This window comes from Gracilinanus agilis, chromosome 3 (assembly GCF_016433145.1).
Source record: "Gracilinanus agilis isolate LMUSP501 chromosome 3, AgileGrace, whole genome shotgun sequence".
In the NCBI taxonomy this organism is placed as follows: Eukaryota; Metazoa; Chordata; class Mammalia; order Didelphimorphia; family Didelphidae; genus Gracilinanus; species Gracilinanus agilis.
The window spans coordinates 505,806,821-505,827,653 of record NC_058132.1 but is presented as its reverse complement, the minus strand read 5'-3'; the positions used below and the strand labels follow the sequence as shown (position 1 = coordinate 505,827,653).

Here is a 20,833-nt window from a genome sequence, read left to right as displayed (position 1 = left end):
GAGGGAGGAAGGGAGGAAAAGAGGGAGAGAGAGAGAGAAAGGAAGAGGGAGAGATAAAAAGAGAGAGAGGGAGAGGAAGAGAGAGAGAGAGNCTTGATTGTCTAGCCTACTTCTGTCTTAGAATTCATACTAAGGGTTTTAGAAAAGGGAGGGAGGAAGGGAGGAAAAGAGGGAGAGAGAGAGAGAAAGGAAGAGGGAGAGATAAAAAGAGAGAGAGGGAGAGGAAGAGAGAGAGAGAGAGGGAGGGAGGGAGAGAGAGAGAGAGAGAGAGAGAGAGAGAGAGAGAGAGAGAGAGAGAGAGAGAGAGAGAGAGAATGTCCTTTATCTTTGAATCAGAAGTTCTGAGTTAAAGTACCAGATTTGGCACTTTCCAGGAGTACAACCTCAGAAAACTCAGCCTTCCTGAGCCTTGGTTTTTTTGGCTGTAAAGTGGGTCTAATAGTCAGGGAAGAACTCTGGAGTGTTAGGAAAACACTTTGTAAAACGTCAGGTGCCATTTGTCTCGAAGTTAAAATAATTTTCTTTTTTTCAGAAAGTTAGGGGAAGGAGGGACAGTAGACTGCCTCTTTCTCTTGGCTTTGTCCTGAAGTACAAGTTATTATTAATATTCATCTCATTCCACTGGGGTTCAGAGAGAAATAGTCCTAGGACAAGTCTCTATTCTGATATCATTCTTTTGTGTTTAATATTCTATAGATTATTAATGTAGCCATTGTTCTTAAAGTTTTGATGTCATTCCTAGAGATTTGGCAATAGCTCTGCCGCTTGCTAGTAATATAGTACTTAACTCAAATGGGTTTACATATCCCAATGCTCAGATTTGTCTTTTGAGGAAGTCAGTTTCTGGAGTTGAGTGGGAGGATTTCTTCAAAAGCATTTTGCTGAGAAAGCTTGGCAAATGGGGGTCCACTCTCCTGTAGATGCCAAGACTTCGAAAAACAGTGATGGTGGATTAAACGATGCCATCGCTATTCTCATGGCTTGGGCAGGAGAGCCCAGTGTGCGGGTTGGAGTGATTTGAAGTGTTGCTAGCCTGCATGTGCTATGCAGCCACGTCCTGCTTTTGTGCCTGAGATGGAACTGATAAATCTCAAGTGACTGCTTTGGTAGCAGCTGAGTTGGCAAAAGGTTTAAAAAAAAAAAAGAGGAAAAGAAAGAAAAGGCTGTGAGCAATTTTGGTGTGTGTGTGTGTTGGAGGGGGGAGTGAGACCAGGAGGGAAGTTGGTTTGCTTTAGGCTGGTGCTGCTGCATTATTTGTTTAAGCTCGATCAGCTGCTCTTTCCTTATAGCTCTTCCCTAGAACCTGCTTGATTCAATCAGAGCGAGTGAAAGAGAGAAGGGGTGGAGGACCCAAAGAGGGGGAGGAGAGAGACCGGTAAGCCTGTGTGTAATCGATGTTCAGCATTCATTCGGGCATTTAGTAGTGACAGGGTAGGCACACGCCAGCGCCAGGGAAGAATGGCAAGTTTTAAATGGCCATGATGTGCTTCCCTACTCATGACCGACCTCCAGCACTACGGGCTTAGTCTGTGCATTGCAGTGGGAGAGGGAGGGAGAGGAGGGAAGGAGGGTGCGCTCAGACCCCTATTTCTGTTGGTTGGGGGAATCTGGATGAAGTAATTGAAATGCAGAGCTGGGAAGCACTGCTGTAGTCTTTTTCTCCCCTTCTTCTGGAGCCGAGGAAAACATGTTGACTGTGGAGGATTTTTATTTTATCGGAGAATGAGATTTTGGCTGAGAAATGAAGAAATGGCCCTGGAAGAAATGGTGCAGAGATTAGATGCCGTTTCCCAGGATACTGGTAGGAGGAGCCGCTGGTCTTAAATAATATGTTGTTATGTTTAACACAGTTTGTAGGATTTAGGCAAATGCATATAACGTGGATGGTATTCTTCATTTCTGTCCGGCAGGGTTAACAGGAAAAGAAATGACACGGGGGTGGGGCGGGGGTATTCACTCCGTAGCAGGCAGGAGTCATTCCAACTAGAGCATGGCCCCAGAATCTAAGAATGGAGAAAATGATCACATATTAATGAGACGGCTTTCTAAGAAATCTGTTGAATATCGTTTTCACCGACTTCCCCGGGCAATTTATACCGCCTGAAATCCACTTGCTAAGCTTACCGCGAAGATGGGTTTCTGCAGTACTTTGAGCACTGTGTGAAATATTTGTGAATTGAAAATCAGAGGATGTTAATGGCTTAGGAAGGAAGAAAGATTTACACATCCAGCATCCCGGGTAGCGCCTCCTTTTAGGTAGGGGAAAAACAAAACAAAACAAAACAAAACAAAAAACAGGGTTAGGTCTCTGAGGTTTTGATTCTCCTTTAGGTATGTATAAGACTTAGAACAGATGATGCTCAGAAAAGATATGACCGAAGGCAGTTCCTCATAATGGACTTTCATTTTATGTGTTAATTAAAAGATGACAAAGTAACGTCTGGAAAGCAGTTCCCATTGATATCATTTGGACTGAACAGCAGAGCAGGGGAACTTCTGTTGGGGTTGTTCCTAGGCATTTGCAGTGTCTTCACTATTTCCCTTTCCATATAGTGGGTCTATGCTGACTTTGAAACAAAGAGGAAATAATCTTTGATAACGTGGAAAATCACTTCCTTTTGTCCCTTATACCTTGAGAATTGGTTTAGGAATTCAGATATATCCCTTTCCTAGGCTGACCAATGAATGAATGTTGTCTTTCAGAGGCTAGATTTTTCAGTTGTAATGATTTCAGTGAATCTCTTTTCATGAGGAATTGAACTTAAAGGGTGTTTCCTCTCTGAACAAAGCAATTAAATCAATGTTGTATTTGTGGGGTTTAAAGGGTGTGGTCTGATTAAACCCTTTCCTTAGACTTTTGCCCCACATCCTATTTGAAGCATTCATTTTTGTGTGTAGCTTTGTTCTCCTAGACTTACCTATAGGTGAGGGAGAGAGGCAGCAGGGTGAAAGAAAAACAGCTCATTTTTGCTTCCCTGTTTTTCCTTTGATAGTTCAGTAGATAATTTGAAAGAGTTGAGATGTGGTAGGTGCAAATATATTGGATTAATATCTTGTGGACAAGGGCAAAATAAATAGCACAAATCCACTGAGAGTGGGGCATAATTGGATAATGGGGGAAGGTAAAGGCATATGAAACTGAATTCACCTGGTTCTTCACACCCTTTCCATTTGATTGAGGCCAGAACTGAATGGGAATCATTCCAATTAGTGATATCATTCTTTTGGACTTGAAGGAAGGGTTTATTTCTTCGCAAAGGAGGGTGTGTTGAATGTGTGTGGGTGTTAAAAGGTTATCTCCAAAGCACTGTGGGCATCTCTCTACTGGATAGTTGAAGGGCAAGTTTTTGTTACCTTTGATCCTTGCCATGTTTTTTTTTTTTTTTGTTTTTTTTTTTAAATTTCAGTTACAAGAATACTTTTCTACCTTTATGTATGTCCGGTGGCATTGTGATACAGTGTAAGAACATTGGGTTTGGACTTAAATGACCTGGGTACACACTTTTGTTCTGTCACTACCTTTGTAACACTGGGCAAGTCATTCAACTTCTCTGGGCCTCAGTTTACACCACTGTAAAATTGGGTGGTTGGCATTGATTTCTAATTTAAGGTCTTTTCCAACTGTATATCCTATCAATCTCCAGATTCTTGGTCTCATGACCTCTGTTGGGGTGGGGGGAAAAGGGGGAGGAATCCTTCTGAGAAACAAATATAGGAACAGAACTGTATAAACTCAATAGCTGCTTCCTCATTCAGTCATTCTACAAATTTCCTCTGTACCAGACCAGACAGTTTCTTCTAACTTGACACTGATTTCCTCATTCCATTTAGTTTTATTCTCCACTTCTAGTATAAAGAAGGCTACCAAGTAGACAGAAATAAGTTTCTTTCCTTTTCAGCAAATGTTTCTAAAGTGCCTTCCATGTGCAAGGTACTAAAAGAGCAGCTGGTGATGTGATGATAGATAAAACATGAGCCCCTGCCCTCTTATTGCTGCATTTTATTTTTAGCCTATGAAAAGGATTAATGTGGTTGTGCATATTACTTAGTATTAACTTGCTATCCTTTATCCAAAGGGTTGTGGGGAAAGGAGTATTTATCACTTCCCTTCTTCCAATGGGGAGACCAAGCCCCTGAAAACAAAGAAGCTCCTTAAAGGGAAATGTTCCCAGATGTCATAGAATGAACTTTTGGCTGAGTCTTGTGACTATCCTTAGAGCTAGATTTAATATCAAGACCAGGGTGTTTTATCTGGCCAACTGGTATAGTTATTTAAAACAAGAAGACCATGACTCTTTAGGAATCAATTATAGATGAAAGCTTGGGTAAAATCCCATTACCTTGAACAGTGCATGTTATGTCTATTTCAGACATTCACAGCTGTATCCTGTTTAGTGTCCTCACTCTGAACCATCTTTATGGACAACTCCTTTATCTTTTTCTTGGTCACTGCTGCTCTGTTTTAATTTTGGATTAAAGAAAAAAATCAGTCATCATCCATTACAGCTCATCCTATGCACTTTATCTGCATAAAACAGGAAAATAGGCTTCAGCAGGTCACCTTGTGATGCTGATATTTCTTACAACTTCCTGTTCTTGTATGACCTTGGAAATGTGCTTTTTATGCACTCACCTAAATCCAAGCTTTAAATAGCAAGACCTGCAGCCTCTGTCCAATAGCAAAAGCTCTTCTCCCTTTTGGAAGGCTTCCATTTTTAGGGCTTCCATCTGGTTTTGTTTTCCCTCATCAGATTTGCAGTGTAAGTCCATGCAAGAGCAAGGAACATCTGTGAGATAAACGTTGCTGATAGAGTTGAAGCATGCTTTTGGGGCAACATGGGCTAATAGAAGGAGCACTAAAATGTGCCTGGGAAACCAGAATTGCAATCCTACCTCTTTAGACTGTTCGACCTTGAAAAGGACTCCAAACCTCTTTCCTTCCCCAGTTTTTCATTGTGTATCAAGCAGAGGAATATGTTACCCAAAAAAGTGAAGATGAATAAGATGTGTAAAGGTAATTCATTGAAAGGTGGGAGAGAGAAGAAGCACCTGGACTGGTAAATTGTTGCCCCAATAATTGCATGGTTAATTTATATCTTTGTCCTCTATCTTCTCACTCCTTTCCATGTTGATTGGCTTTTGAATGCATCTAGTGCCTTAGCTACTCTAGGGCATGTAAAAATGCTGGAAAGATAGTTTTTAAGGAGCTCTTCTTCGATCAGATACCGGTTACTTCTTGAGAGATAGCTCTAAAGGGGCAGGGGGGAAATCCATAAAAAAGTGTAAAACACGATCCCTGCCCTAAAGGGGCCTTAAGTTAGTTATAGAGAGAGGATGTGCCCACATGGGAAAAAAAGCAATCAAAGAGATTATGGTGTAATACAGATGTCCTTGGGTAAAGGAAGGACACATTAGTTTAGGTAGAACTCAAAGCTTTCCTGGAGGAGTTGGGATTTGAGCTCTACCTTATAAGATATGAGGCTTTGCTAAACAAAAAGGTCAACATAACCAGCAAGTTGTGTATGTTGTTCTTTTATCCTGGACCCACCTGAAGACCACATCTCAGTTTCCCAGAGTATCATAATAAAAACATATAAATATGAGAAACAATATTGCTCAGAGCTAGAAAGACTTGAGGTCAAATTTTACTTCAGACACTTTTGAGCTGTTTGACTTTGGGTGAGTCATTTAATGTCCCTGTTCCTCAGGGAATGCTATAAAGTTAAGGGGGAAGAGCTGATTTGCAGTTTTCTCTGCAATAAGAGGAGTTTTCTACACCCCTGAAATGACAGGTTCCCACCCCCTAAGTGTTCCTAAATAGGTAAATAGTGATGTCTTTACAAAGATATATTAACTCATCCAAAAGGTAATTGGAAAATTAAAATGTAAGTTTTTTGAGGGCAAGGGAGTTTCATTTTTGTCTTGGAATCCCCAATGTCTTTCACAATGCTTAGTCACATCATTTGCTTCTTAAATGCTTTTTTTTTTTTTTAAATAAAACCCTTACCTTCTGTCTTGGAGTCAATACTGTGTATTGGCTCCAGGGCAGAAGAGTAGTAAGGGCTAGGCAATAGGGTTTAAGTGACTTGCCCAGAGTCACATATCTGGGAAGTATGAGGCCAGATTTGAACTTAGGACCTCCTGTCTTTAGACTTGGCTCTCAATCCACTGAGCTACCCAGCTGCCCCCTTAAATGCTTCTTAAATGTCCTCCCAAGGAGAATTTCCTGGCAGGGAGATGGAACAATGCCCAAGTACTGAATTTGGAGGCAGGAAGTCCAGAGGTCAAATTTGACCTCAGATATTTACTTGCTGTGATCTTGGGCAAATCATTTAAGCTCAATGCCTCAGTTTCCTCATCTGTAAAATGAAGATAATAATAGCACCTATCTACTAGGGTGGTTGTGAGGAGGAAATGAGATAAAAGGAGAAAAATGAGATTTATAAATCACTTTGAAAAAACTTAAAAAAAAACTATATACAAGCTATTAGCTATCTCTTAAACACCATGGCCAAAGTGCTGGTCCTTACCCACACTGGTCCTTAAGATCTCAGGTTTCAAATATTACCAGGAACCATAAGGAAAACTTTTCTAGTTATATATATATATATATGTTTCCCCATACCCACCAATATTGTATTGTATTTATTTTATGTAGAAAAATATTTATTTTTGATAATTTGCAATCTAAATTCTCTCCCTCCCTCCTTTTCATACCAGTGATATGATATATAGGTTATAACTGTGCTATCATACAATATATATTTCCATATTCATCATGTTATTAAAGAAGACACATCACACATACAAGAAAAAAACTCATGAAGAAAATAAAATGGAAAATGGTATGCTTTTATCTGCTTTCAGAAAGGATCATTTTTTCCTTAAGTATTGTTGTTTGGTCATGTCTGACTCCTCATGCTCCCATTTGGGGTTTTGACAAAGATACTGGAGTGGATTGCTATTTCTTTCTCCAACTCATTTTATAGATGAGGAAACTGAGGCTAACAGAGTTAAAATGACTTGCCCATAGTCACACAGCTAGTAAATGTTTGAGGCCAGATTTGAACTCAGGAAGATGAGTCTTCTTGACTTCAGGCTTGGCACGCTATCCACTTTGACACCTAGCTGTCTCAGAGCCTACCTTTTGATGGTACATGGCCAAAATGATACATCAGAATACAAATAGAGTGAGAATGCACATACTTTGTGGTAGATTTTGCTACTTGTGTTAAAAGTAATCAAAGGGAACTTGAATTTGATTGGAGCTCACAGCTGTTAAATCAGTTTACTGTTTTATTCCTGATTTAAGATGTGGGCACACCCATATAAGATATGGGCATCTATATGCATTGTCCAAATTTGGCTTATGGGAAGCATTAATAATTGGAGTCTAAGATCTAGTCTATTTCTAAGGAAAGGAGAGCCAGCGCGACACATGGGGGTACAGAGGGAAGGAGCAGGAAATCCCCTGGAACGCTGCCAGGCTGGTTGCTCTTGCCTCCATTCTCTAAGGGAGTAATGGACTAGAATTATTTCTTCCACCTAATTATTGCTGGTCTAGAGGTACAAAAGACTCAAGACCAAAACTACTTCTCTGCCTATCTCTTTAAAGGGCAAGGTTAGTCTTACTTTACACTTGTCAAGTTGATTCTTTCCCACCAAACTCTGTTTACACAAAAGAACATGACAAATAGAGAGTGAATTCACTTAACTAAGCAAATGGAAAATAGAAATCAGAAGTTGCATGAAATAGAAGACGCTAGAAAACACATAGTAAATGAGCTTATGGGACACAAGCTGAGATTTCAGTTCACCCAAGGGGAAATTCTTTGAAGTCTCAGGGGAGGCAAGGTGGAAAATCAGCAACATGTTAAGAAGACGGCTACCTCTACACGATCAAAGCTTTTTAAAAAATTGTCTTCCATTATTCTATTTTATTATTATTTTAATTTTTTAATTTTTCCCATGGTTACATGATTCTTGTTGTCTTCCTCCCTTTTTCCCTCCTCCCTCCCAGAGTTGACAAACAACTCCACTGGGTTATACATATATTATCACTCAAATCCTATTTCTGTATTATTCAATTTTGTAATAGAGCAATCTTTTAAAATCACAACCCCAAATCATATATCTATATAGACATTTAATAAATCATGTTTTCTTCTTGATTTCTACTCCCACAGTTCTTTCTCTAGACGTGGATAGTGTTCTTTCTCATAAATCTCTCAGTTGTTCTGGACCATTACATTGCTTTTAGTAGCAAAGTCAATCACATTTGATGTCCCACAGTGTTACAGTTCCTGTGTATGATGTTCTCTTGGTTCTGCTTATTTCATTTCATATCAGTTCAGGTAGGTCTTTCAAGTTCTTATAGAAATCAAGCAGTTCATCATTCCTTATAACACAATAGTATTCTATCACCCTCATATACCATAATTTGTTCAGCCATTCCCCAATCGAGGGACATCTCCTCAGTTTCCATTTTTTGCCATCACAAAAAGCACAGTTATACATATTTTTGTTCTAACAGATCCTTTCTCCCTCCTTTTTTTTTTATCTCTTTGGGATGCAAACCCAGCAGTGGTGTGGCTGAATCAAAGGGTATGAATTCTTTTAAAGCCCTTTGCACATAGTTCCAAATTGCCCTCCAGAATGGCTAGATCAGTTCACAACTCCAACAGCAGTGTTTTAGTGTCCCAATTTTGCCACATCCCCTCCAACATTTATTATTTTCTTTTACTGTGATTGAAGCTTTTAAAATCTTTCTGTATGTCTATGATCCTTAAGAGAGTTCAACACTACACATTGTCAGAGAAGGAATGTATCTTGTCTTCCAAGCTATCATACCAAATTCTATCCTCACCTAGTTCATATTCATCAACATTCTCTTCTTCAATCTTTCAATTCAAGTCATACTTAAGCAGTAATCTACACTGTACCCTAGACTTGGCTTGAAATGCAACTAGCAGGGATGTTAGGTGCTCAGTGGATTGAGCGCCAGGCCTGGAAATGAGAGGTACTGGGTTCAAATTTGGCCTCAGATACTTGTGTGAACTTGGGCAAGTCACTTAACCCCAATTGCCTTACCACTCTTCTTTCTTGGAACCAACACTTAGTATTGATTCTAAGACAGAAAGTAACGGCAGAAAAAAGAAAAGAAAAACAGTTAGCATCAGCATGCTCTTGATAGTATTCTATACTACTGAGTGTAATTTTGCAAAAATAAGTGGTTGTTCAGTGATGTCTGACTCTTTGTGAAAGATACTGGAGCAGTTTGCCATTTCTTTCTTCAGTTCAACTTACAGATTAGGAAACTGAGGCAAACAAGGTAAGTGACTTTCTTAGGGTCACACAACTAGGAAGTGTCTGAGACCAGATTTGAACTGAGGAAAATGGGTCTTCCTGCCTCTCCAGGCCTGGCACTTTATTCACTGAGCCACCCAGCTGCTTACAGAAATAGCTATGATGTTGTTCTTGTTCAGTCTTGTCTGACTCTTCATTTCTCTATTTAGGGGTTTTCTTGGCAAAGGTATTGGAGTAATTTGCTCTTTTTTTTACCCCAGTTAATTTTACAAATGAGAAACTGAGGCAAATAGAGTTAAGGGACTTGCCCAGAGTCACACAACTAGCAAACGTATGAGACCAGATGGAATCAGGAGACTTGGTCTTTAGTCCCTATCGGGCCATTCATTGGCTGCTTGGGTGAGCCATTTAATTACTTTATGATTTCCCCCTCTGTAAAATGAGGGGTTAGATTATATGATCACTGCTATCCCTTCCAGCTCCAACACTCAAGGATTCTACAGCTATTTGTGACTTCTCATTTTTAGGGATTCCCTTTGAAAGAGAACTTCACATATTATAGTGACTTGTGCCTCTATTAAGTCAGACTAGCTAATGTCATTTCAAACCAGGAATTTTAGAACCTTTTGTGAAAGACATAAACCGTCTTGTGTCCTTGTGGTGAGAGTAAATGGTGCTGGCTAAGAGGCGAATTTACACAAAAAGCAGAATTGAAAGCCTGGATCTGTCAAAAGCTACTTACTCTTCAGGGAAAAGATGGAGTCACATCCAGAAGGTTTTATTCTGAGCTATTGTTTTTAATTGGCAAAACCAATTCAGAGTTAATTGAAGTGCTTTTAGAGACTTTAGGGTTTTGTTTGGGTGTATGTGTTAGTTTTGTCCTAGAGAAGCTTTTCAGTTGTAGTTAAACAAATTAGGTTTCTGTAGTCTTGTCTTAGATCATTTTCTCATTTTAATCAAATATCTTATAAATAACAGTCTTTATCTTTTCATCTACATTCTGGTCAAATAAAATTATTTTTAATTTTTGGGACATCCTATTAAATAAAAGCTTCCAAGTCCTTAATTCCCATGTATAACTTGGAAGTAGACTCTTTAGAGTAAGTTTGATTTTCAGGAACTCAATAGTGGTTCAGCAGCTTTTGGTTAACATCTATATTGTAATTAACCTTTCAGGGAATTTTTTTCCCCATGATTGGTATAAATCTAAATCCATCCAACTCTAAGGTGAAGCATTTGTTGTTGTTCAGTCATTTCTGACTCTTTGCGACCTTCATGGGCCCAGAGTGGAGATTTGTTCAGTTTATTTCTTGTTTAAATTAATTATAATCTTTTAAAAAATGGGTTTGCTTTAGAGAGTTGAGTGATCGAGAAATGTACAGTGAAAGAACATGAGAATACACTACAATGAAAATAGAACTGATCCAGGAACCTAACTTCTGCCGGCTCTTCTGTGAATGAGCATTTTACAGCCTTAGGTTAACAGCTGAAATGGAATGGTCAGAGTTAAAAAAAATTTTTTTGGAGGAAGTCAAATAACACTACCAAATGCTTTTGTACTGCATTCAAGGGAACTTTGTATTCAGTGTTCTCCAATGTTTAAAGATAATCTTACTGATATTGCTATCTGAGCCTGGGAGTATGAATGAGGAGATAGACTGTAGTGGGCAGTTGTTCTTCTACACATTGTTAAAGGCCTTTCTTTGGTCATTTTTTTAGTTGCTTTTGGTAGCTTTGCCTTTGTTTGCTTCAAGGGATAGATAGGACTCTTGATCAGAAGGGTGACCCCTTTTCTGACTGTTGCCCACCAATATGCTGCCATTTCTTAGCATCCTCTGAGAAAGCTGTATTTCCATAGGTTGTGAAATAAACATGAACATAAATTAAAATAGTATCTTTTTTTTCTAAAATAGTATCTTGATAAAATGAGGGATCTACGAACAGCTGAGTGCTATCGAATTCAGTATTCCAGATTGTTGTTCAATGGCCGAACCAGGATTTTGAATGACCTTGTAGCAAAGAGAATTTTCTAAAGCAGGAGTCAGCAAAGTAGGGCTTTTTAGCTTGCAGCCATACAAAAACTGTTGGAGGTTGGATATAGCCCGAGGGTCATGGTTTGCTGACTACAGCAAATCCATGTTCCTTTTGCCTGGGTCCAGATTCCTTTGGGGGTTTTAGATGGTTGAAGCGGCAATTGCAGAAAATATTTTATAAATATATCACACTTGGGTTTGTACTTTGCCCCTACACCAGATTTAAATTCTGAGGACATCTCAAAACGTAACTCATTTCTCATTTCCCCCTCGAGAGTCTTATTTTTACCTCTGCTTCATGGGACTTAAAAGGAAAATACAATCAGATTACATTAGTTTAGCAACATTTACTGCAGAACACTGAAAGATACTAGAATGCAACAATGAGACTCCCAAATGTTTAGGTAAACAAAAAGGCATCCATAAGTATAAGGACAGTCACTGTATTCAGTGGTTAAGTTCATATATAAACCCCTTCCAAAGTAACTACTGGTACTCCTGGATGCTAGTAGCAAAGGAGGAATGTCAAGTGATTCAGTGGAAAGAGCCTTTTGAATTTGGAGTTAAATGACCTGAGTTGAAATCCTATGTGGTTTTGGGCAGTTAAGCCATGTCTCTGGGTCTCAGTTTCCCATCTGTGAAATGAGAAGATTGGACTGAATGGCTTCTAAGGTCTGTCACAGCTTGAAACCTGTGATTCTCTGTTCATTTCTCTTTCCTAGTTTTATATCAGATAAAGCTTAAGAAAAGAAATATTCTCTTCTTGTTACCTAAATAAGGCACACCTTTAGATTCTTCTTTGGCAAATTGCCAGGCAATTGTGCTGTCCAGCAGGGTCTAGCAAATTCCCACTTTAAGGACTGTTCTTTGACTTATCATCTTATCAATTCTGGGTGGGCACAGTACCAAACATTTGGACTCCCAAGATAGATAGGAAGGCCACTGCCCTTCCAAATGAACTCCTTGCATGGCATGGTGACCTGGCATTTAGACCCAGATCTTTCTTAGTAGTCCTACATGCCTCCCTCTGTCTTGGCATTTCTGACAGCACAGCCTCTCTGCTGCATAGTATATTTTATTTCTTAATGCCCTATTCAGAATGGCATTTTCTGACATCCCCTGATGCTTTAACATTGAGTCTCTTCCTCTCGGCTTTCTATCGTTGTGCCATGACAAAAAAGAAAACTATAAAGGATAATTTAGTCCTAATAGCATGGGCTCTACCAGCTTTTCTTTTATCCTCTTGTCAGATTTTTTCTTTATTTCATGGCTACCACTTTAGGTTGACAGATTAAATGGTTCACTCAGACATTTCCATATTCTCTACAGAAACCACTACACAAATCTTTGAGAAATTCTTCAATGAAAAGATGTTGTTATTGTATTGGTCCAAAAATAAGCTGTGAGCCTCCCCCTCAAATTTTTTCTTGATCACATAGTGTGCAGCCTCTGGAAAGGCAATATGTCACTCAGTTACCCAAAGAGAGCCCATAATATTTAAGTTGTTGACCACTCAAACCAACAGCTCAACAGTCTTAGGATACAGACGGTGAGGCCAATGGGGAATCTTCCCAAAAGCTTTTCAGCATTCCATGTGGCCAGCAGAGGGCACTCGCCTTGTAAAATCCCAGGTACTACCTGAGGAACCTGAAGAAAATGCCAAGCATTTTCCTCTTTCTCCTCAGTACCATTCTGTCTAGAACACCATCAGTGCTTTTCTCTGAGATTAGCCTCCAGAATGTTTTAGTGGACATCTTTTGACCATGTCTATTTGGTGATTCAATAAAACATAGAGAACGTTTTGGAGATGTGTGTCTGAAGAGTTCACGGATGCCAGTGGACAGTCTAACTGGCCATGGGAAGGAGTAGCAGCCACCTTGCTTGGGTTCAAAGCTCTCTCGCCTTATATACAGCGCTGAGAACATAACTGGTCTGGAACTGGGATGTGGTCCCAAAGCACGGTTCCATCCTACCTCTCTTCCTTTTCCTGACCATGTGGAATTCTCAAATGTTCTCTTCTCACAGTCCATTTTCATCATCTCTCTTGAGAGGCAATATGGAATCGTGGATAGAATGCTATATAGAGTGTACGTGGAATTATGCTATAACTGGAGTCTGATAGGCATAATGGGAGAATTAGAAAGAAAGACCCAGCAATAGTGATTGCTGCTAACTCCAGGTCCAGGAAAAGGTGGAGAGCTCCCTTCTTGCTCCAGAGATGGACCAAAGCACCATGATAAAGCAGGGCAGTTACTGTTGCCATGATGTACCATCTATGTTAATGCCGGCTCATCTGCTGCTCCCACTTGGAAATGCTCCCTTCATTGATTCAAACATTTTTTTTTTTTTTGCTTTCTTTTTCTTTGTTGTTAAAACTCTTATCTTCCGTCTTAGAATCAATACCCTGTATTGGCTCCAAGGCAGAAGAGCAGTAAGAGCTAGACAATGGAAATTAAGTGACTTGCCCAGGGTCACACAGCTAGGAAGTGTCTGAGGTCACATTTGAACCTAAGACCTCCCGTCTTGATTCAAACATTTTTATCAGTACTAGTCAGGACGTTGCCTTTTTGTTGGATCTTTGCCTCATTTCTTCATCGCCTGGAATCTTCAAATGCTCTCTTTTTTTACTTCCATTTCCATCATTTCTCTGAGAGTCCTTGTGGTGACTGGATGGGCAGGGTCTAGTTTTGATCATGTTTCCCCATTTGATGTTACTAAAGGAAGTTTTAATAGGCTAAGTTGTGATGACAAGCTACCAGTGAACCTTGGACACAGCTACCTGCTTGCCATAACCATTGCCAAGTATTCATATTACTGAATCCTATCTCATAGGCAAAGACCATGAATTCAGAAACCTTATTAGAAAAAAAAATTAACTAATATCATTAGCTGACACTTTTATAGCACGCTTATGCTTTTCAAAGTGTTTTATATACATCAGTTCATTTGATCCTGCAGTAGAACACAAACATATTTACCTGGAGTAAGGAAGACTGGAGTTCAAATCTAGCCTCAGATACTTATCAGTAGCTGTATGAGCCTGCACAAGTCACTTAATTTCTCTGTATCCCAGTTATCTTATTTGTAAAATTGCAGTAACAATTGCACTGGTCTCCCAGGGTTGTTACAAAGATAAAATGTGGTAATATTTTAAAAGTTCTTAGCACTGAGCCTGGCACACAGTAGGCTCAAAATAAATATTGTTATGTTTGGGAACAATCTGCATAAAAATTCATACTTATGTGTGTACTCTTATTACAATAGGAACTGACGTCACACAAATTTTTGAAAAATTCCTAAATGGAAGGAGTTCATACCATACGGGTCTAAATATAAACTGTGTTCTTCCCCTTGAAATCTGGGTTGTATAAAACCCATGTGTGTTTGATGTATCCCAATTGAATTTTGTCCTTCTCTTTTGTTATTGTTTTGTTTTGTTTTCAGTTTTTTCTGACTTTTTCTCACTCATTTGGGTTTTCTCATAAAAGACACTGGAGTGCTTTGTCGTTTCCTTCTCTAGTTCTTTTTATAAATGAGGAAACTGAGGTCAACAGGGTTAAGTGACTCTTAACACAGCAAGTGAGTGTCTGAGGCTGGATTTGAACTCAGAAAGTTGTGTCTTCCTGACTCCAAACCTGGAAGTCTATGCACTATGGTGTATAGCATACCTAGCTGCCTGCCCTTACCTCCTCTGTGGTATTTGCAGTCTGTTCCCACCAACCTCTGTTATGGCCCCTTTTGCCCAAAATATGAGTGACTAAGGCACTTTGTGTGCCTGTCTATTTTGGGGTCCTTCACCTCAACCTCAGCCGGAGCATTTCTAAACTAGGTACATAGCCTCATGCTCTCCGGCTTTACTCATCCAACCTCAAATGAGATAATAGTTAAAGTGCTTTGGAAACCTGGAAATTCTACGTAGATGCTACCTATTATTTCCAGTAAATATTATTAAGTGGTAATTTTGTATAATTTTTTTAATGTGGAACAGCTAGGTGGCTCAGTGGATAGTCAGCCCTAGAAAACTGGGGTTCAAATCTTTCCTCAAACACTTTCTAGCTATGTGACCTTAGGCAAGTCACTTAAACATAACTGCTGAACCTTTATCGCTCTTTTGCTTTGGAACTGATACTTATAATTCTAAGATAGAAGGTATGGGCTTTTAAAAAACATATTTTCCTTGTTGAGAAAGCTTATTTTTGAGGGATGATATCTATGTATGGGGGCATCTTTTTGCCTAAAGAAAGAAGATCAGAGAAAGAATTGATGGAGTATGAATGCAGACCAAAGCAAAACATACTATTTTTCACTTTCTTTTCTTTATTTTTTTTAATGAGTCTTATTCCACAACATAACCAGAATGGAAATAGATTTCACATGATTACACTGTAAAACCTACATCAAATTGCTTAACCACCCAGGGAGGAGAGAGGAAAAGGAGGGAATTGGAACTCAGAATTAAAAAAAAATAATGTTAAAATAGTTTTGACAAGTAATTGAGGAAAAGTAAAATATTATATTAATTTTAATTCATTAGAGGAATTCATCAAAATAGGATCTGTGAAGTAGGAATAGAGAATAGTACTTCTCCTGGGGAAGTAGAGAGTACTGTGAGCTCACAGAAAGTGGATTTTGAGTTAGAAAGGAAAATAGGAAATCATCTAGTCCAACCATTTCATTTTGCATAGAAGGACAGGGATTCTGAGAAAGGTTAAATGGCTTGCTCAGACACGCAGGTAGTGTATGAGATAGGATCTGAATCCAGGTCTTCTTGACTGCCCAATGCCCTATGCAGTTACCATATTGCCTCTCAGAAAAATAATGAAAATGCAAGGGAAAGAAGAGAGCATTCAAGGCTTCTAGGTAATCAAGAAATGAGGCGATTGAAGATCCAAAAAAAGGATAATCTCTTGAGTAGTGCTGATAAAAATGTTTGTATCAATGAAGGCACACAGGCTGTCCCTGTTGGGGCAGCAGATGGCCCAACATTAACATAGCTGGTACATCATGGCAACAGTAACTGTTCTGCTCTGGCATGGTACTTTGGACCATTTTTATGGGCAAGAACAAAGCTTAGGCTGGACCTAGGGGTGATGGCTATCACTATTGATGTGTCTATTTTTTAAATTCTCCCACGATGCTTGCCACCCTCCAGTTCCAGCATCATTTCACGTACACTCTGTAAAAGCTCTCTATCCACTCTACTGTGATGACCCTGAAAGAGAGAGTAAAGCTGATGACTGTGCAATTCTGCCTCACTTAAATCTAGCTCATGCTTGAGTCAGGACATCACCCTGTGATGTCATTGGGCTTTTTTAAAAATGAACGATGACCAACACTTGACTCTCAGAGAGATGATGAAAATGGAAGGTAAGAAGAGAGTATTCAAATATTCCAGGTGATCAGGAAGAAGGAGGTGGGATGGCACAGTGCTTTGGGACCATATCCCAATTCAAAAATAGTTATGTTCTCAGCCCTAATATATTAAGGCAGCAGAACTTTGAACCCAAGCAAGGTGGCTACTTACTACTCCTTTGCCAGTTGGCCTCTTCATAGGCACACGTGAACTCTTAAGGCACTTAAAAGTCCTATATCTCCAAAATATTCTCTGTGCTTTATCAAAACACCAAAAAGACATGGTCAGAATATTTTAAGCAAAATATTATTCTCAAGGCTAAACTCAAGAAAGGAATTGATGACATTTTAGGCAGTTTTGAACAGAGGAGAAAAGTAAGAACTCTTGGCATTTTCCAGGATTCCTCAATGAGGCATTTAAGTGATCATAAAAAGAAAAAAAAGGAAAAGTGGGATAAGAAAGATATTAAATTCACCAGTCCCAGTTTTTAGCCTAGGACTTGTATACCAAACAAAGGTTCAATCAAATGTATGGTTTAAAAAAAGTGGCACCTCTATTCCTGTTCCTTATTGTACTTATTTTGTGGACACTTAAAGCTATACATCTCCTATGACACCATGTTAAGTATTTGAGAGGTTCTTTTTGTCTTTGCCCAGTGCCTAGTAGTTGGTGACACATAGGCACTTATGTGCTTGCTTCATAGGCACTTAAATGATCAACTGCTTGACATGGAAGGTATACTCGGTTTTTGGAAGCTATGCCAGGAGAGCCCAAAGTCTGCCATCCTGTGAAGCTGGAGGAATGTCAAATAGGTCAAATAATACCATCATCTGTGTTTCATTGGAATTTAGGAATAAGGAGTGAACCTGTAGTTTCATTGGGGTAATAAACTCCTGGTGACCATTTTTCTCTTGTAGTACTGGTCAGCACATTCTTTGTAATTTTGTTCTTGGAGTGTGGCAGTGGGCATCAAGGGATTAAGTGTTAATCTTAGGATCAAATAATCAATGTATCAAAGGCACTCTCAAACCCAAGAGTTCCTGGCTCTGAAGCCAGCTCTATGCATTATAACTTTACAGCAAGCGACTTCTCTGAAGTTTGGAGGCAGCTGGGTGACTCAGCCGATAAGAATGCTGAGCAGGGAGCGAGGAAGAAGAGTTAAATCCAGCCTCCCACTAGGCTGTGTTTGTCTGGCCAAATCTCTTAATTTCCATCTGCCTTTCTTTACTCAACTGAAAAATGGGGTTAATAATAATACCTACCTGCCACAGTTGCTGTGGGGATCAGGTGAAATAGTGTTTGAAAAGTTCTTAGCACATGTTACCTCTGTCTTTGGTAGGAGAGGAAGGAAGAGAACGTGGATTGCAAAATGTCAGAAAATCATTTTTAAAGTTTAATTAATTAATTTAGAATATTTTTCCATGGTTACATGATTCATGTTCTTTCCCTCCCCTTCTCCCACCCTCCCCCCCCCATAGCCAACACACAATTCCACTGGGTTTTACATGTATCATTGATCAAGACCTACAGAAAACCATTATTAAAAATCATCTCAATGTGTAATCCAGAAAAAATTTTCAAAGTTTAAAAAGAAAAAAGAGTTCATAACATAGTACTTGACCCATAATAGGTGCTTAATAAATAATTGTTTCCTTCTACCCCCTTGAATTTAGAGAGACTCATTACCAGAAGCTTGGCTAATAAGTAATGGATTTTTTTGGCCACTCCTGAACATCAACTACTAAGGCATGGAAGGATTATGATCTGTGCTGATGAAGGGAATACCAATACTGATTAAATCAGAGATGTTTTGAAGTATTAAAGGAGATCATAGGATCAAAGACTTGGAACTGAAAAGGATTTTACAGGTCATCTAATCTAACATTCCCTCCCATTTTATAGATGAGGAACCTGAAGCCCATAGAGTGGAAATGACCTTCTCAAAGTTGTACTAGTGGTAAAGGGGCAAAGGTGGGAATTGAATCCAAGTCTTTTCCCTTTTAATTTGATGTTTTTTCCCACTATGCTGAATTTCTTCTCCATTAAAAATAACAGGAAGGAGAAATAATTAAAAAATAAAATTATGCACCAGGAACCCACTACATTCTTCATAAGTTTACAGACAAATTCCTATATGACAAATACAGATGGGAAAATAGCCTTCTGGTTTCAACAAATTATACTGTTATAGACAAAAGTGTTTTCCATTTTCATCCCTAAATAATAATAACCTACAAAAATTTAGGAGCATTTTAATAGGTCACCACATCAAGCATTCAGTCTCTAAAATTTTTGTGAAGAAAAGTCATCAAAATATGCAGACACAGTAGAAGAAATTAAAACTGCATGCAGGGGGCAGCTGGGTAGCTCAGTGGATGGAGAGCCAGGGCTAGAGAGGGGAGGTCCTGGGTTCAAATCTGGCCTCAGACACTTCCTAGCTGTGTGACCCATGGCAAGTCACTTAACCCCATTGCCTAGCCCTTACCACTCTTCTGCCTTGGGACCAATACACAGTATTGACTCCAAGACGGAAGGTAAGGGTTTAAAAAAAACTGCATGCAAACAGGGAGAACATGTACACAATTCCCTATATCTTGGATTTATCACAAAGATGCTTTATAGACATTTTCAGAAAATGAAGTTGCATCACAATTTTTCTTTCAGTTACAAAAATTGATTTATTTTATCTATCTGTATAATAGTTCAGTTTCCAGACATTAAATAAAAAAGGAATAGTCAGTGATTTTTCCTAGAACAATTGCATTTTGAACTTCAGAAAACAGACTTGAGAAGAATGAACAGATAATAACAATGGTTGTAGTTGACACAGGTAATGTTTATGAGATTTTCAAAGTACTTTAAATACATTATCTCTTTCAATTTTCATAACAACCCTGTGAGGTAAGGACCATTAATATTATCCTCATCTTACAGATGAGAAATCCAATCCCCAGGGAATTTAAATGACTTGGAAATAGTCACCAGTAAGTGCCAAAGTCGGGATTCAAACCTTGCAGGGCTGTGATCAAGGAGGCAATTGAGGCAGTCAAATAAGATGGAGGTCTTGGAGTGATTTTTGTTATATGTTTTATGTTCGTAAAAGAATAAAGGCAAGAGAAAAGGAAAAGTATACGATAGGAAAGAAACAATTATTTTTGGGGAAAGAATCTTCTCGGCCAGTTTCTGGTGTCATTTCTTTGACATATAAGAAACATGTTTAGATTTATAAGAATAAGATCTATTCCCCAATTGAGAAATGATAAACAGGCAATTTTCAAGGTGTGGGGGGAATCCAGGTTATAGATAGCCATAGGAAAAAACAAATCTATACCACTAATTCTTAGAGAAATTCAAATTAAAACAACTCTGATGTTCTACCTTCCACCTCCCAAATTGTCAAAACTGAGAAAAAAGAAAGTTATATAACTGTGCAAAAACAGACACACTGATGTGATGTTCTGTTGATGGAGTACTGAATTGGTCCAGCCATTCTGGAAAGCAATTTGGAAACTATGTCTCCAAAGTTAGTCAGTGGTCATTTATTGAAATCATCCTAACTGTTAGGCATTTTGCTAAGGACTGGGGATATAAATACAAAAAGAGAAAGAGAAAGAATCATTTACCTCAAGGAACTTATAGTCAAGGAAGACAAATACACAAAAGAGTGCTGAAAAATAGGAGATGAGAAGGTACCCAAACTTGAAAGGATGAGACGGAGACATCCAAAGGAGTGCAGCCAAATGGAAATGAAGAGATAGTTAGCCTGGGTGACTTCTTTAAATAGAAACTATGGGAGGAGCTCTTTAGTCCACTCTCTAATCAGAGGATTCCCTTATTGATGAAGTGTGAGTTCTAAGGCTGATTTGATCTTGCAAGGAGGGTGGTGTTCCTGTGGGCATGATGGAAGATAATGGATTAGTGACATGTATTTTGATGTACAAAGACTGATTTTACAGAAGAGAGAATAGATCGATCATAATTTACCCTAGATGGAAGAACTAGGACTAAATTGGTTGAACAGAATTTTCTCCATGCCTTGCTTCCTTCCTTCCTTCCTTCCTTCCTTTTTTCTTTCCTTCCTTCCTTTTTCTTTCCTTCCTTCCTTCCTTCCTTCCTTCCTTCCTTCCTTCCTTCCTTCCTT

General features: G+C 38.9%; 1 protein-coding gene across 4 annotated transcripts in view; it reads left to right on the top strand.

Moving 5' to 3' along the window:
- Positions 1–341: 341 nt before the first annotated feature.
- The window catches only part of MCF2L (MCF.2 cell line derived transforming sequence like), a 285,276-nt gene continuing 264,784 nt past the window's right edge, over positions 342–20,833 (top strand). For all 4 annotated transcript variants that reach the window (XM_044670522.1, XM_044670521.1, XM_044670520.1 and 1 more), the window contains exon 1: positions 342–1,801. In XM_044670522.1, the coding sequence (XP_044526457.1) occupies positions 1,723–1,801 (79 nt within the window). In that variant the 5' untranslated portion in view covers positions 342–1,722. The remainder of the gene's footprint in view (positions 1,802–20,833) is intronic.